Below are 12,816 nucleotides of genomic sequence, written 5' to 3' on the forward strand. Positions count from 1 at the left end.
GTTTTCAGAAGTAAGTTGCAGTTTTATTTTCGTTTTATATACTAAAACATAAAATAAGAAAATACCACCAGGTCCACCACCATTCCTAAGCAGTATAATCTCAACAATGTTTCAAAAACCGATGTTTTATTTTTTCATATAATATTTCTTCCTTTTTGAGATAAATATATGAGCTGATCCATTTCCAGTTTTCCGACTCCAAATAAAATTTGAATTGAAGTCAAAGTTACATACACAATCACGCACAATTTTCAAATTTAGTAATGCTAATAAACGTAACTGGCATGGGATGCAATAAATAAACGCATGCAATTGATTTTTTTCTATTAGAAAATAAACCTAACATACTTTTTTTTGTTGAAGTTTGATGCACAATGCACAGACCACAGTTCATTGTTTTTGAGGTTATTTTACGAACGGTGACAGCCGAACTAGTCTGGGGAATAGTTTTATCATAATAGTTAAATTACAAATCACTATTAATGTACAACATGGAAATAACTATACGAATAAAATTAAGGAGTCCACTATTTGAAAAAAATATTTAAACTAAAACAACTATGAGAAACCTTTCTCTATATAAACTTAGCCTTCATCCATAATTCTTTCACAAAACTAGGAGATAGTAGTTATAAAAGATAAAAAAAAGAAACTTCTTGTTGCCAAAGTAGCCGGTAAACCCTATCTATGGTTCGACCAGGTCTTGACCAGCCGAATCAGGCTCATCCTCAGGGTGACGGAAACAACAAGGCACATATTCAGCCAAACATACCAACGGGTATACCGGTCGATAACCAAACACAAAACCGTTGGAATTCCGATCTATTCGACTGCATGAACGACAGTGAAAACGGTTAGTTAACTTTACAAAACAAAATCACAAACAAAATAACGGAATCTTATACATAAAAATATTATATACGATTTATATGTGTTGTTGTTGTGGTGCGTTGGATCAGCTGTGATAACATTTATAGTTCCGTGCGTCACGTTTGGACAGATCGCTGAAATTGTTGACGAAGGCGCGACAAGTAAGTTATTGGTTCATACATACATGCACAAAAATGTTTAATATTATCATAGAACCTCATTTGTGTATCAATTATCATACAGCTTGTGCGATTGGTGGGGTGTTGTATGGAGCGATATTTCTAACTTTGTTCCCGTCCGTGTACTCATCCCTATTCCGGGCCAAGATAAGAAACAAATACGGGTTACCGGATGCTCCAGCTCCAGATTGGCTCACTCACTTATTCTGTGAGCCTTGTGCTCTTTGTCAAGAGTATCGTGAGCTCAAACACCGTGGTTTTGACCCCAAAATTGGTAAATTTTCATTATTATGAATACATTCACATTCACTCATTAAAATAAATAATCTTCCAATTTTTTTTCTATGTTTCCGATTACCAGATGAAAAACTTTGATTTGATTTGCTTTTCTTAGCCAAAAAAAACTTTGTTTTGCTTTCTTTTGTTGTTATTCATTTTGTGAAGATAGATCGTGTTTTTATAACCAGAGGTGGTCTAAATTTACTACTATTAATTGGTGCAATAGGGTGGGCTATGAATGTGCAAGCACAACAGCAAGAGATGATGGCTCCTCCAACAGGTCAACGAATGATGGGTTGACTTTGATGGCTTGACTTAAAAGGAATGTTTGTTCTATTTTATCACAACATGATTCAAAGATCATAATAAATCAAAGAATGATTTTTAAATTTGTCTTTTTGTTACTTTTTTGTGATATGGCAAGTGTCTAATACGGTAAACAACTCTTTTATTTATATATTTGATGGCCAAAATAAGTGCAAGGCAGCGATGCCATGTTCCCTCGTTGGCGCCCATGAACAAACATGAGTGTTGCAAAACAAATTCTAGAAAACATTTTCGATTAGTTTCCAGAAAATAAGAAAAATTGATTCTATTTTTTTTTTGAGCAACAAGAAAAAATTATTCAATACACTTATACACACTTCCGAGTTAAATGTGAAAATGATTTTTCTAAACATTTAGGATATAAGTTCTAAAAGGCCCAAATATTAAAAGGCCAATCATAGTACTTAATAAAGCCCAAATACAATTCACGTTTTTCTTACATTGTTCGACTTTAGAATGGTGGAGTGGTGGTTGACTCAAGTTAACAACAATCCTTGTCTCATCCGAAAATCGCTGCCGCCTACCTCGTTGGATTGTGAGTTCGCTTCTCCACTCTCCAGCCACTCATACAATACGCTGAGAACCATGTTCACGTCTCTCTCTGTTCCTTCCTCGCTTCCTTCTTCATTGTCTTTCTCTTTAGTCGCCGTTAAAACTCCTCCGGTCGCCGCGCATATTGTTCCCCGCCGTGATCTCGTCTCTCTGCGCATCAGGGCTAGCAAGAACGGTTCGCCGGATTACCTTTTTCACGAAAAGCTCAAATCTTTCGCCAAATCAGCGATTCTAATCGGAGCTGCTGTTTCCATGACCGGAAAGCTCTCAACTTTACCGGCGAAAGCGGAATCTCCGGTTACCACCACCGAGGAATTGAAAGACGAGAATGTCTCGTCTGAGATCGAGCCCACTTCGCCGTTAACGGAGCTTCTAGAATCCACCCCAGAAGCTGTCAAAACGCTGAGATCACTGCTTCAGCAGAAGCTAGAGAACGGAGAAGACGAAGAAGCTCTCAAGCTCTTAGAGAGACTCGTAACCGCACAGCCTGACGAAACAGAGTGGAAGTTTTTAATGGCGAGGCTATTAGGTGAAATGGGTCGTACCGAAAACGCACGCCAAGTGTTCGAGGAAATTCTCCAACGAAACCCACTCTCGTTCGAGGCCTTGTTCGAGAACGCGTTGCTCATGGACAGGTCCGGGGAAGGAGACGCGGTGCTGCAGAGGCTGGAGGATGCGTTAGCTGTGGCTGAGGCCGAGAATATGGTGAAGGAGATTAGGGACGTGAGGCTGATCATTGCGCAGATACAGTTCTTGCAGAAGAATGTTGATGAGGCGTTGAGGAGCTACGAGCAGCTGACGAGAGAGGATCCTAAGGATTTTAGGCCGTATTTTTGTAGAGGTATGATTTATAGTTTGCTTGATAAGAACGTTGAAGCTAAGGAGCAGTTTGCGAAGTATAGAGAGCTGTCTCCGAAGAAGTTTGAAGTTGAAGGGTATTTGAGAACTCCATTGTCTAAAATGAAGCTCTTTGGTAGTGGTGAAGATAATTGAGTTTGAGTTAGAATAATAGCTCTTATATCTGGAGAATAAGACAAGGAAGACTAGATTGTTTTCCTGAGAGATTACGTTGGAGTTACTTATAAAGCAAAATTAATTTTTTTTTAATGTTTTGAGTTAAAATTTATGAATTTGTGATTTATTTTTTGTTTAATCCTAGGGCTGTTCAATATGGTAAAACCGTACCGAACCGAATTAGACAATATGGTTTGGTTTTGGTATATACCATATAAACCGAATGGATATAATTTTATAAAAACCGTAGGATTTAGATATGGTTTGGTATATAACCGATTAAACCGAATAAACCGAACAAAACCGATTAAAAGTAGAAACACGTAAATATGTATCTATTTTATAACAATACATGAAAATCTATTTGTTACATAAGTTAAATTTGTGTTAATAACTATTACCATAATTTTATAGTAATAAAGAACCTTAATTTGTAAAACACTTGAACCATAATTAAATAACAATACATCGCAATTTAGATATCTTATTTTCTAAGTATTCTTTTGATCTTTTTGCTTTATTTTAGTTTTCACTAAATTAATATGAAGATTATAAATTTGATGGATAATAATTAATGAAAATTTTTTACAACTTTTTTCTGTAAACAAACAGAGTTTCGTGTTCAATTGAGAAAACATGACTTTAATGAACACTAAATAGGGAAGAGTGGAAAAACATTTCTTTCATATTTCTGTTTTGTTTCATATTTTTATTTTCAAAATTTCAAGCTTTGATTTTAATTATAGATTTGATTATTTTATTTGATGGTAGAAGCATTTTTACTTTTTTTTTTCATTTATTTGAACATGTAATATATTTTTAATAAATGACTATGTTGACAATATAACTCTAAAATTCTTATAACTAGGATAAGATCCGCGCCTTGCGCGGGATTAAGTTATTATTTTTATTATATTTTGGAGAATGAAACAATAGTTTGGCTTCATTTGGATTACGGGTGTTCAATCCGAATATCGGGTTGGTTTCGGTTCGGTTCGGTTTTTTTCGGTATTTGGTTAGTAAAATATAACTACTATTCTAAATCCATATTTACTTTGACTTTAGTCTTTCACATACTTTTGAAAGATTTCAACTGGACGACTAAATTGATCAGCCAATCTTATTGCTTTAAATCATTAGTGTTTATATATATATATATATATTATTTAGTTTGAATATTTATTAAATAAAAATTCATATGCGTTATATTTTATGATCATTTGTAACTTATTATAACAAAAAAATAATCTATTGATCACAAAATTTTCAGAGTGGGAATATTCAAATTTCTAATAATATATAGACGTTTTGAAAAATTCAAATATAACATATAAGAAAAAATATAAATGTTTTTATTATATATTTAATGTGATTTTTTAATATCTTTCAATAATATAAAATTAAAAAAAAAGAACTAAGATACCAAAATTGTTATCAAATATTTATTATTCATAATAATTAATTTTCATATATACGTTAATCATATTAGGTAATTTCGTAGCTTCTAATTAAGGAAAGTGCAAAAACAATTTTGGTAGATTATTTATCAATTCGATAGTTAGTTTAATAAAAAATATAATGTAAGTCAAGATGGACCAACCTATTTTTCTAAGAATAGTATATTTTATATAGTCATTTATTAAATGAGAATTTATAATCATACAGTTCTATGATCATTCATATCATTTTATAACTGAATATTTAAATCATCGATAACAAAATTTTCAATGTGAAATCTTTAATAAGTTTATAATTTATAAATGTTTTTGAAAATTCATTGAAAGTTTTAATATTAAAATATTTATGTAATCTTATGGTATATAGTATAATCTATATATATATATAAATATATATGTTTTATTATTAAATGATATTTTTTACTCATATGGTTTTAAAATAATGTGTATCTTCTTATAATATTAAATAAAAGTTCATATTAATACAATTTTATGATCATTTGTAACTTATTATGACAAAAAAAATAATCTATTGATCACAAAATTTTCAGAGTGGGGATCTTCAAATTTCTAATAATTTATAGACGTTTTGAAAAATTCAAAATATAACATATAAGAAAAATTATAAATGTTTTTATTATATATTTAATGTGATTTTAAATATATTTTAATAATATAAAATTAAAAAAAGAACTAAGATACAAAAATTGTTATCAAATATTTATTATTCATTATAATTAATTTTCACATATACGTTAATCATATTAGGTAATTTCGTAGCTTTTATTTAAGGAAAGTGCAAAATATTTTTTGGTACGTTATTTATCAATTCGATAGTTAGTTTAATAAAAAGTGTAATATAAGTTAAGATGGACCAACCTATTTTTCTAGGAATAGTATATTTTGTATAGTTATTTATTAAATAAGAATTTATAATCATACGGTTCTATGATCGTTCATATCGTTTTATAACAAAATATTTAAATCATCGATAACAAAATTTTCAATCTGAAATCTTTAATAAGTTTATAATTTATAAATGTTCTTGAAAATTCATTGAAAGTTTTAATATTAAAATATTTATGTAATCTTATGGTATATAGTGTTTAATATATATATATATATATTTATTTATTTTATTATTAAATGATATTTTTTACTCATATGGTTTTAAAATCATGTGTATCTTCTTATAATAAAAATGTTAAACCATTGATCATTAATTTTTAACATAATAATTTTAATAGTTTTAGTCATTTATTGTCGTTTTTAAAAATTCAAAATATAACATATACGAAAAAATCTAAATTTTATTTGTATAGCTAATTTGATTGTTTAATTTATTTTAATAATATAAAATTAAACAAAAAATGATGGAGGAGATATACATTGTTATCAAATATTTATTATTAAACTCATTAATTGTCATATATATATTAGTCATTTATGGTAATTCCGTAGGTTTTATTTAAGGAAAGAAAATATCATATCATATCATTATATCATATAGTTTGACCAACTTATATATCTAACAACATATAAAAATCGAATGTGGACCTACTTATTTTTCAATTGGATGTAATTGACTACCTAATTGAGTGCCACCTATGCATTGGGGCCTCTTTTTATTAATACAAAATTGAGGTTACATCTTTTCAAATGTTCCTCAATTAATATATAAAGGATATGATCTCAAACTAAATAATTATATTTTTTTTGTATAAAACCGAATAAACCAAAAACCGACAGTATATAAACCGAACCAAACCGAAGTAAATACGGATTTAGAATGGTAATTATATTTTCCTAACCGAAATACCGAAAACCGAAAAAAACCGAACCGATATCCGGATTGAACACCCCTAATCCTATGATTATTTATTTGGCATCATAATAACAGTGGATAAAGAGTCTTATTTGATAACGAGAGACTAGTATTGACTGTTGAGTGTAGCAATACATTACTCAAGCTCGAACAAAGGTTTACATGAATCTACAGTCCAAAAACTGCCATGTTTCCAAAAGAACAGAAAAAAAGAAAACAGGAGCAAATCTGCACAGTCCAAAGACCATTTCATGTCTTGTGCAAGAAGCTCGGTCACCTGCATCACAAGAAAAAGAAATTTTGGATCAGTGATTTCGTTATAAAAAGTGAAACCAGAAGCAGTGAAGAATACTAATGAGTCCGGCTTCTAATGATGTAACCTTTGCCATCATTTATTCATGACTCAAGTTCACAAAGACTATACAACACTTGGTAAAAACTTTGCACAAGTTGGGTTCATCGTTCATAATATCACAATACACCCATTTCTAGGATTGGCTTTGTGGTGGGGACCGTGGAGTATGAGAACATAGCAGACTAACACAAAGCTAGAGTATTCATTCCTAAATACCTCAACTAAGAGCTACTCCAGCATGTCAAGAGTGAATTATATGAGAGACATTCACACTTTGCACTACAGTTTCTTTCGTTACAGAAAAATACAAACAGTTACTAACCACTTTAGTTGTTCTTAACGGACAAAGAGGCTTGTCAATTTGATTAACAGGACACATACTTCTAGTTTAAGACAAGTATGGAGGAGACTCTTACAGTTTCATATCTGAAGAAATCTTAACTAAACCATAAAGCCTCACACCATTATCACTAGAGCCAGAAATGCCGAATCTTTATCACGATTTCTTTAAGTTTATTGAACATATGTAATAAAAAACCAATGCTTGTAGTAGAAACACGAACCATCACCGAGAACAACTTACTCACATCACCTCAGGTTGATCAGACGCCAAGAATTATTATTCAGCTTCAACAGCCTCAGGCTTAGGACCTGATCATTTAACATCAACCCAAACCGTAAACAAGACAGTTCATTTTATAAACCGAAGGAAACATTTGGCGTAAGACAACATCACTCACCGTGGAGGGAGATAGGACGGTGATCTTTTCCCCAGCCGACGCCGCGAGTGGAGTCGAGATACTGCTGTACGAGAAGACGGCATTTCTGGTAGTGGTTGACGCCTTCCACGCGGTAACACCATTTCACCTTCTCCCTCAAGATCTTAGCCTTCTCGATTTGGATCCACTTCTCCCTAACGATGTGCTCTCTCATTTCCACCATCGCCACCGGATCCTTGTACGGATTCTCCGGATCAAATCCATCCGGCGCCGTCTCTTCGAACTCCGGCAATCCCTTCTTTCTCCCCATTGCTTCTTTTCTCTTCTCTTTCGTCGATTGATTTTTAGTTGGGACATTAGGATCTTCTTTTTTTTGCTTAAAGTGGTTTTGGGCCTCTTTTATTGGGCCTCAATACATGGCCCAAACTTATAAGCACATAATTAGTTTGTTGTTTTTAGATGGATAATCTAACCTATAGTAAAAGGGTTATATGAAGAGTAGAGAGTGTGTCCACGTCAGCAATTAAAATCATCCAATGGGATTGGTTCTTTCCTCCACGTCAAACCGAAATTGGGTTAGATCTTGGGCTGTTATTTTTTTTGATCCGTGAAAAGGGAATCCCAAATCTGGGAAAATCTTATAATGTCGACATCTCATCTCTTCACTCTTTAGTAACTCTAAAACGGCCAGGTATGAATCTCTTCGACATCTCATCTCTTCGATATCTCATCTCTTCGCCATTTCCCCTTCTTCTTTTAACTAAGATGCTTGACCATTTGCTGTGCCTCTTTGGATACCACAATCTATTCAAACTCCGATCAAAGCAAGTGTATCGGTTTCAGTTTTCACTTTGATTTCCTTGAAGCCCTAACTAGAAATCCGACAATAGATCCACTGTTCAATCCTCCTTCCATGGAAACCCTTTCCTGTGTTTGTGCTCAATTCCAAGATGGGAGGCGAATGAGTATTCTTTGAAGCTTACGCTGGCAGATAGTATGTCTTCATGATGTATCCCTTTCTTTGGTATTTTCTTTTGGTTTATTTTTTAAAATCTTTTGAATTTCAGTTATATAATCCTTATTCGTTATGCTAATGGTATTAGGGGATTTTGTAATATCAACCAGATTAAGATTGAAGAATTAAAGTATATCAATCTTACATTGTCGGCAGTAGCTATATTAGTTAATGTCGGTTTGGTTTTCTTTCTGATTAGATCTCATACATTAAACTCACAAACAAAATTAACTTGGTTTGGTTTGTAGTTGGGAATGGGATTGATTAGGTTTTGGACAGTCCAAGTAAGTGGGGACATCGTTGATAAAGACAACAAGAAATGCGTGTCAACGTGTTCAAGTTCATTGCATTTTTCATAAGAGACTATATGCGTATACATATACAATGTACATGTTTTTTCTCAAATATATTGTGCACTTTGGATCAAAGTAAACGCATTATCTACTTTTATAAACCATCCAAGTAGATTAGGCGCTTCTGATAAGCTTTCAGACTCTGTTTGTATCTTACAGCTATTGATGGAAACTCATTAGTCTTCATGATTCTGTTTTTTTTTTGGAAGATTACAAGCTGAGGGATCTCATGAGGTGTACATTTTCATATTCGGTAGGTGCTTATTTTTTTGTATCCTGCTTCAAGTTTCTTTTACGGAAAAAACAGTGACTTTAATTTCTTTCCCTATTGTCAATTAGATGTAGAGCATAGACCCATTGGATTGGCCAAAACGGATATACATAATCCAAGGGAAAGGAAGAGGGAAGGCTTCAACCGTAGAGGATATAAGTCGTGAGGATCAGAAAAAAGTCTGAGGCAGATCTCAGCGCTAATTCTTATCTACTATCCCAGGGGACAAAGCCTGCTTATGGTTCTTTCGATCAAATGGTGCGTATTTGGAACATTGAACCTCACACTGATCTAATATCTTTGTCTTACGCTTAATTATAAACGTTTGCTTCTTTGTGATTTTACAACTGCGAAAATTTATATATGTTTTTGCTATTAGTGTGTAGTTTCCATTGAGTTTTTGAGGCATATTGCAATAATGTTGGTTTTGATGATCTTCTATTAATCTAACAGATGACCAAAAAAAAAAAGCTAGAATCACTTTCAGCGTAACATCAATGAACTCTCATATTAAACAAACCCGTGATTATTGATTCTATTATTAAGAAAAGCAATCTGATACAAGATTGATAGATTAATTATCATTATATTTAAAAATAATATGAGTTTCTCAGCAACTGATGCATTTGTTTCAAGTGGTCTCTCTGCAATAGGTAGCAAGTATATCAACATACGTATAGTTTGGTGTTTGTTACTTTGTTTTACTTATCTCTTTTAGTGTTTCTATACCTGATTTTGTTTTTGTTTTTACTGAGATGTTTTGACAATTTAAGAATGAAACGGAGATGTGTTTCTGATATATCTGACAGGGAAACATGGTTACGATTATCAAAGCTTTATCAGATTATGTTCATAGCAAACGGCTTAAGCTTGGAATCTACTCTGATGCTGAGTATATGTATATACACAACTGCCACTCATTATTATGGTAATGCAAGTGAAAAGCAGAGTTATTAAGATTTTTGATCTAACCACTAACAATTTTAACAATACCTCTCATTTAGGTTCATAAGAGATCAGAGATCGCTGGTGATATAGATTGGTGCCAGTTTCATCTTTTGCGACGTATCTCCTTGATGTTTGAATGATCATATTGAAACATACAAGCCGAAGGAGGGAACATACGACTTGGTAGCAACCAGAGATATCTCATTACAGAACAAGTTCCATACAAAAGGAATGGAATATATAGAGATAACTACTCTAGAAGATGAGAACGAGATAAAAATCATTCTTGCTGAGTCCAAAGAAAGGAAGCCAGCGAGGAAATGGTGGAGCTACTGAAGCAGTTGCAGCAAGCAACTCAAGAAGCTGATGAAGCGAGATCATCCTGGCCTTGCTTGTGAAAAGCTGTGAATGTTTTGAGAAGAGGCAAAGGAAAAAAAGGCTCGACCAGGTACAATTGAGAGCCGTTTATTTACAGCTAAGAAGAAATTGAGGCTGCTAAAGATTTTTAGAGGTTGGCATTAGCTGCTGCCATCAAGGTTTTCGAGAGCGAACATGCTTTCAAGTAAAACAATGTTGATTGTCCGTCAAGCCTAACACTGTCACTAACAGAGTAATATGAGCTTAGCAAGTGTACTCATGAGGCTTAAGAAAAAGCCAACACAAGGGTTGCAGAAATTCTGAGATCGAGGTAGCCAAAGAAACAGAGAAAATATGCAAAGAGAGGTTGGAATAAATAAACAAAGATAGGGTTGGGAAAATGGAGACACTCGCAGAAGCAACTGAGAAAGTTAAGAAGGCTAAAGAAAGAAGTTTGGTGTAGAGCAAGAGGCAAAAAAATGGAGGAAGAACATGTAGTAAAGAGAAAGATTGGTAATGGAGCGAACATTGAGAATATTCAAAGGAAGGTTTTATGGGAAGAAGCTGCTGCAAAGTTTCGGGTACATTACCAAAAAAAATAGTAGCTTAAAAATTCAAAGGATACCAAAATAGAAATAAAGGAATAACAATCATAAACAAGTTTCGTTAACTTCTTATCTTTTTTGCTTAATGTACATTTTAATATTAAGAAAAATTTTGAGTTCTATTTTAAAACTTTTGCAATTCTTTATATAAAATTATAATATGCACATTATATATGAAATAAGATTTTAAATTAAATTACATTTTTGAAAATAACCCGGGCGTAGCCCGGAACCGTCTCTAGTATTGATAATATTCAAAAATGGCATATTCAAAAAGTTAAATTAGAGAAATATCATCGTTATTATTAACTACTAGATAAACTTTTTTTACATAATACTATATTTATTTCATTCAAGGAGAAATATCATCGTAATTACCATCTTACCAAATAATTATTACATTTTTTTTATAATTAATTTCATCAAGAAGAATGAAAGAGGAACGTCCATCTCAATTCATGCTTAATTAGCCACTAGATTATGAACGAAATTGTCATTTTTAAGTTCAAATATTTTTCAAATGTAGAGAAAATTCATAGATTTACCAACTAAGTTTTGATCATTTTCAATAATGTGGAATGTTACTTAGGAAAACTTGTTTTTGTTGTTGACTCCTATCACAATGTAAAGATGGCAATTACTTTTCCACATAGATGATGACAAAACATGCGGTCTTACACGATCTTTCATGGTTATAGAAAATCCACATGAAAAATCTAATGTGTAGACAGATTTGAAGATTTTGTGGACTCCAGAATCTTATAGTTTTAAATAAGTTATTATAAGGTGATATTTCCTGGTGTCATTTCAATTTGATTATCATATTGCAAATGTCTAAAGTTTATTTGGAGCAGATAATATGCCAATTGCCGGGTACGGTCAATTCAGAAAGCTACATGTACGTAATATAAGAGGAAGAGACTCATAAGTTATTCCAAAAGTTTGTAACTATTATATCCATATATCAACTTATTGGTATAAAAATGTGATAAGTTTAAACAATAACTAATGGCTATTGGTAGTCATGCATTGTAACCATCACAGATAAATGAATTACAATTTTATCTACAGAATGAATGTAGTGTTGTAGTTTTTTGGAAGTATAGTGATTTATCCGTCATTATATAGTGATGTATTCATTCCATTTTCATTCAGAAGAAGATATATTCAATCCATATAGTTAGTTTACTTATAACTTTTGGCCATTAGTAGTCATGAATCATAACTACGTATGGTATGTGATATACAGTCATATTTGTTAAAAAAAAACTTATATTTATCCGTCGTTCTATGTACAGCAAACAGTTCTTCAGATTTCTAACCACATATATATTATATTTTATTTAGTTAAAATATTTTAATATATATCTTTACTTGACACAATGATATATTTGTTAATAGCTAATATATAGTAGTGCAAAACGTGCATATAACATGTAGATCTATGCGTGTGTGTGATTCTAGAAAGCTAGAAAGCCTGTAGACAAGGTTGGGAAAAGTCTCAAGGCTAGATTGCAATCAATTGTGAAAGTTTTCCAGTGGTAGGATTGACATTCTAATCACATATATGACCCAACATACCTGTGTACAGGAAAAATATCCCAGTAATTCTGCGTTGAATAACATAAATTAATTATTTTCATGTGTTTATATTATTATATACACATTCCATTAGGTTGGTGGAATTTTT

At 32.2% G+C, this 12,816-nt stretch overlaps 3 protein-coding genes across 6 annotated transcripts; 2 read left to right on the forward strand and 1 right to left on the reverse strand.

Annotated features, from left to right (window-relative positions):
- The first annotated feature begins 196 nt into the window (after nt 1-196).
- LOC111215934 (protein PLANT CADMIUM RESISTANCE 4-like) lies at nt 197-2,087 on the forward strand. The gene is made up of 4 exons (XM_022720167.2): nt 197-853; nt 960-1,031; nt 1,114-1,323; nt 1,555-2,087. The coding sequence occupies exons 1-4, from the start codon at nt 688-690 to the stop codon at nt 1,626-1,628; spliced, it is 522 nt and encodes a 173-aa protein (XP_022575888.1). The 5' UTR covers nt 197-687; the 3' UTR covers nt 1,629-2,087.
- Nucleotides 2,088-2,096: 9 nt separating this feature from the next.
- LOC106345261 (protein SLOW GREEN 1, chloroplastic) lies at nt 2,097-3,314 on the forward strand. Its single transcript, XM_022719602.2, has one exon. It carries the CDS (start codon nt 2,112-2,114, stop codon nt 3,198-3,200), a length of 1,089 nt encoding a protein of 362 aa, XP_022575323.1. The 5' UTR covers nt 2,097-2,111; the 3' UTR covers nt 3,201-3,314.
- Nucleotides 3,315-6,572: 3,258 nt separating this feature from the next.
- On the reverse strand, nt 6,573-7,933 carry LOC111215676 (NADH dehydrogenase [ubiquinone] 1 beta subcomplex subunit 10-B). 4 transcript variants are annotated; one of them, XR_002664593.2, is made up of 3 exons: nt 7,599-7,933; nt 7,422-7,509; nt 6,573-6,780 (listed from the first exon to the last, which is right to left on the reverse strand). XR_002664593.2 is itself a non-coding variant. In XM_022719604.2 (3 exons), exons 1-2 carry the CDS (start codon nt 7,885-7,887, stop codon nt 7,478-7,480), a joined length of 321 nt encoding a protein of 106 aa, XP_022575325.1. In that variant the 5' UTR covers nt 7,888-7,932; the 3' UTR covers nt 6,573-6,780; nt 7,446-7,477. The 4 variants fall into 4 exon arrangements, 2 of the variants coding, with proteins under 2 accessions (XP_022575325.1, XP_022575324.1); XM_022719604.2 differs by having other exon boundaries at nt 7,446-7,509; nt 7,599-7,932; XM_022719603.2 differs by having other exon boundaries at nt 7,442-7,509; nt 7,599-7,932.
- Nucleotides 7,934-12,816: the final 4,883 nt, after the last annotated feature.

Source organism: Brassica napus, chromosome A5 (assembly GCF_020379485.1).
Source record: "Brassica napus cultivar Da-Ae chromosome A5, Da-Ae, whole genome shotgun sequence".
In the NCBI taxonomy this organism is placed as follows: Eukaryota; Viridiplantae; Streptophyta; class Magnoliopsida; order Brassicales; family Brassicaceae; genus Brassica; species Brassica napus.

Bases quoted from the DNA above. Each gene is read 5' to 3' on its own strand.
- LOC111215934 (XM_022720167.2), top strand. From the start codon at position 688: ATGGTTCGACCAGGTCTTGACCAGCCGAATCAGGCTCATCCTCAGGGT. The intron at 854-959 runs GTTAGTTAACTT...GCGTTGGATCAG, and splicing joins CATGAACGACAGTGAAAACG to CTGTGATAACATTTATAGTT. The intron at 1,324-1,554 runs GTAAATTTTCAT...TTGGTGCAATAG, and splicing joins TGGTTTTGACCCCAAAATTG to GGTGGGCTATGAATGTGCAA.
- LOC106345261 (XM_022719602.2), top strand. From the start codon at position 2,112: ATGGTGGAGTGGTGGTTGACTCAAGTTAACAACAATCCTTGTCTCATC.
- LOC111215676 (XM_022719604.2), bottom strand. From the start codon at position 7,887: ATGGGGAGAAAGAAGGGATTGCCGGAGTTCGAAGAGACGGCGCCGGAT. The intron at 7,510-7,598 runs GTGAGTGATGTT...TTAAATGATCAG, and splicing joins CCGTCCTATCTCCCTCCACG to GTCCTAAGCCTGAGGCTGTT.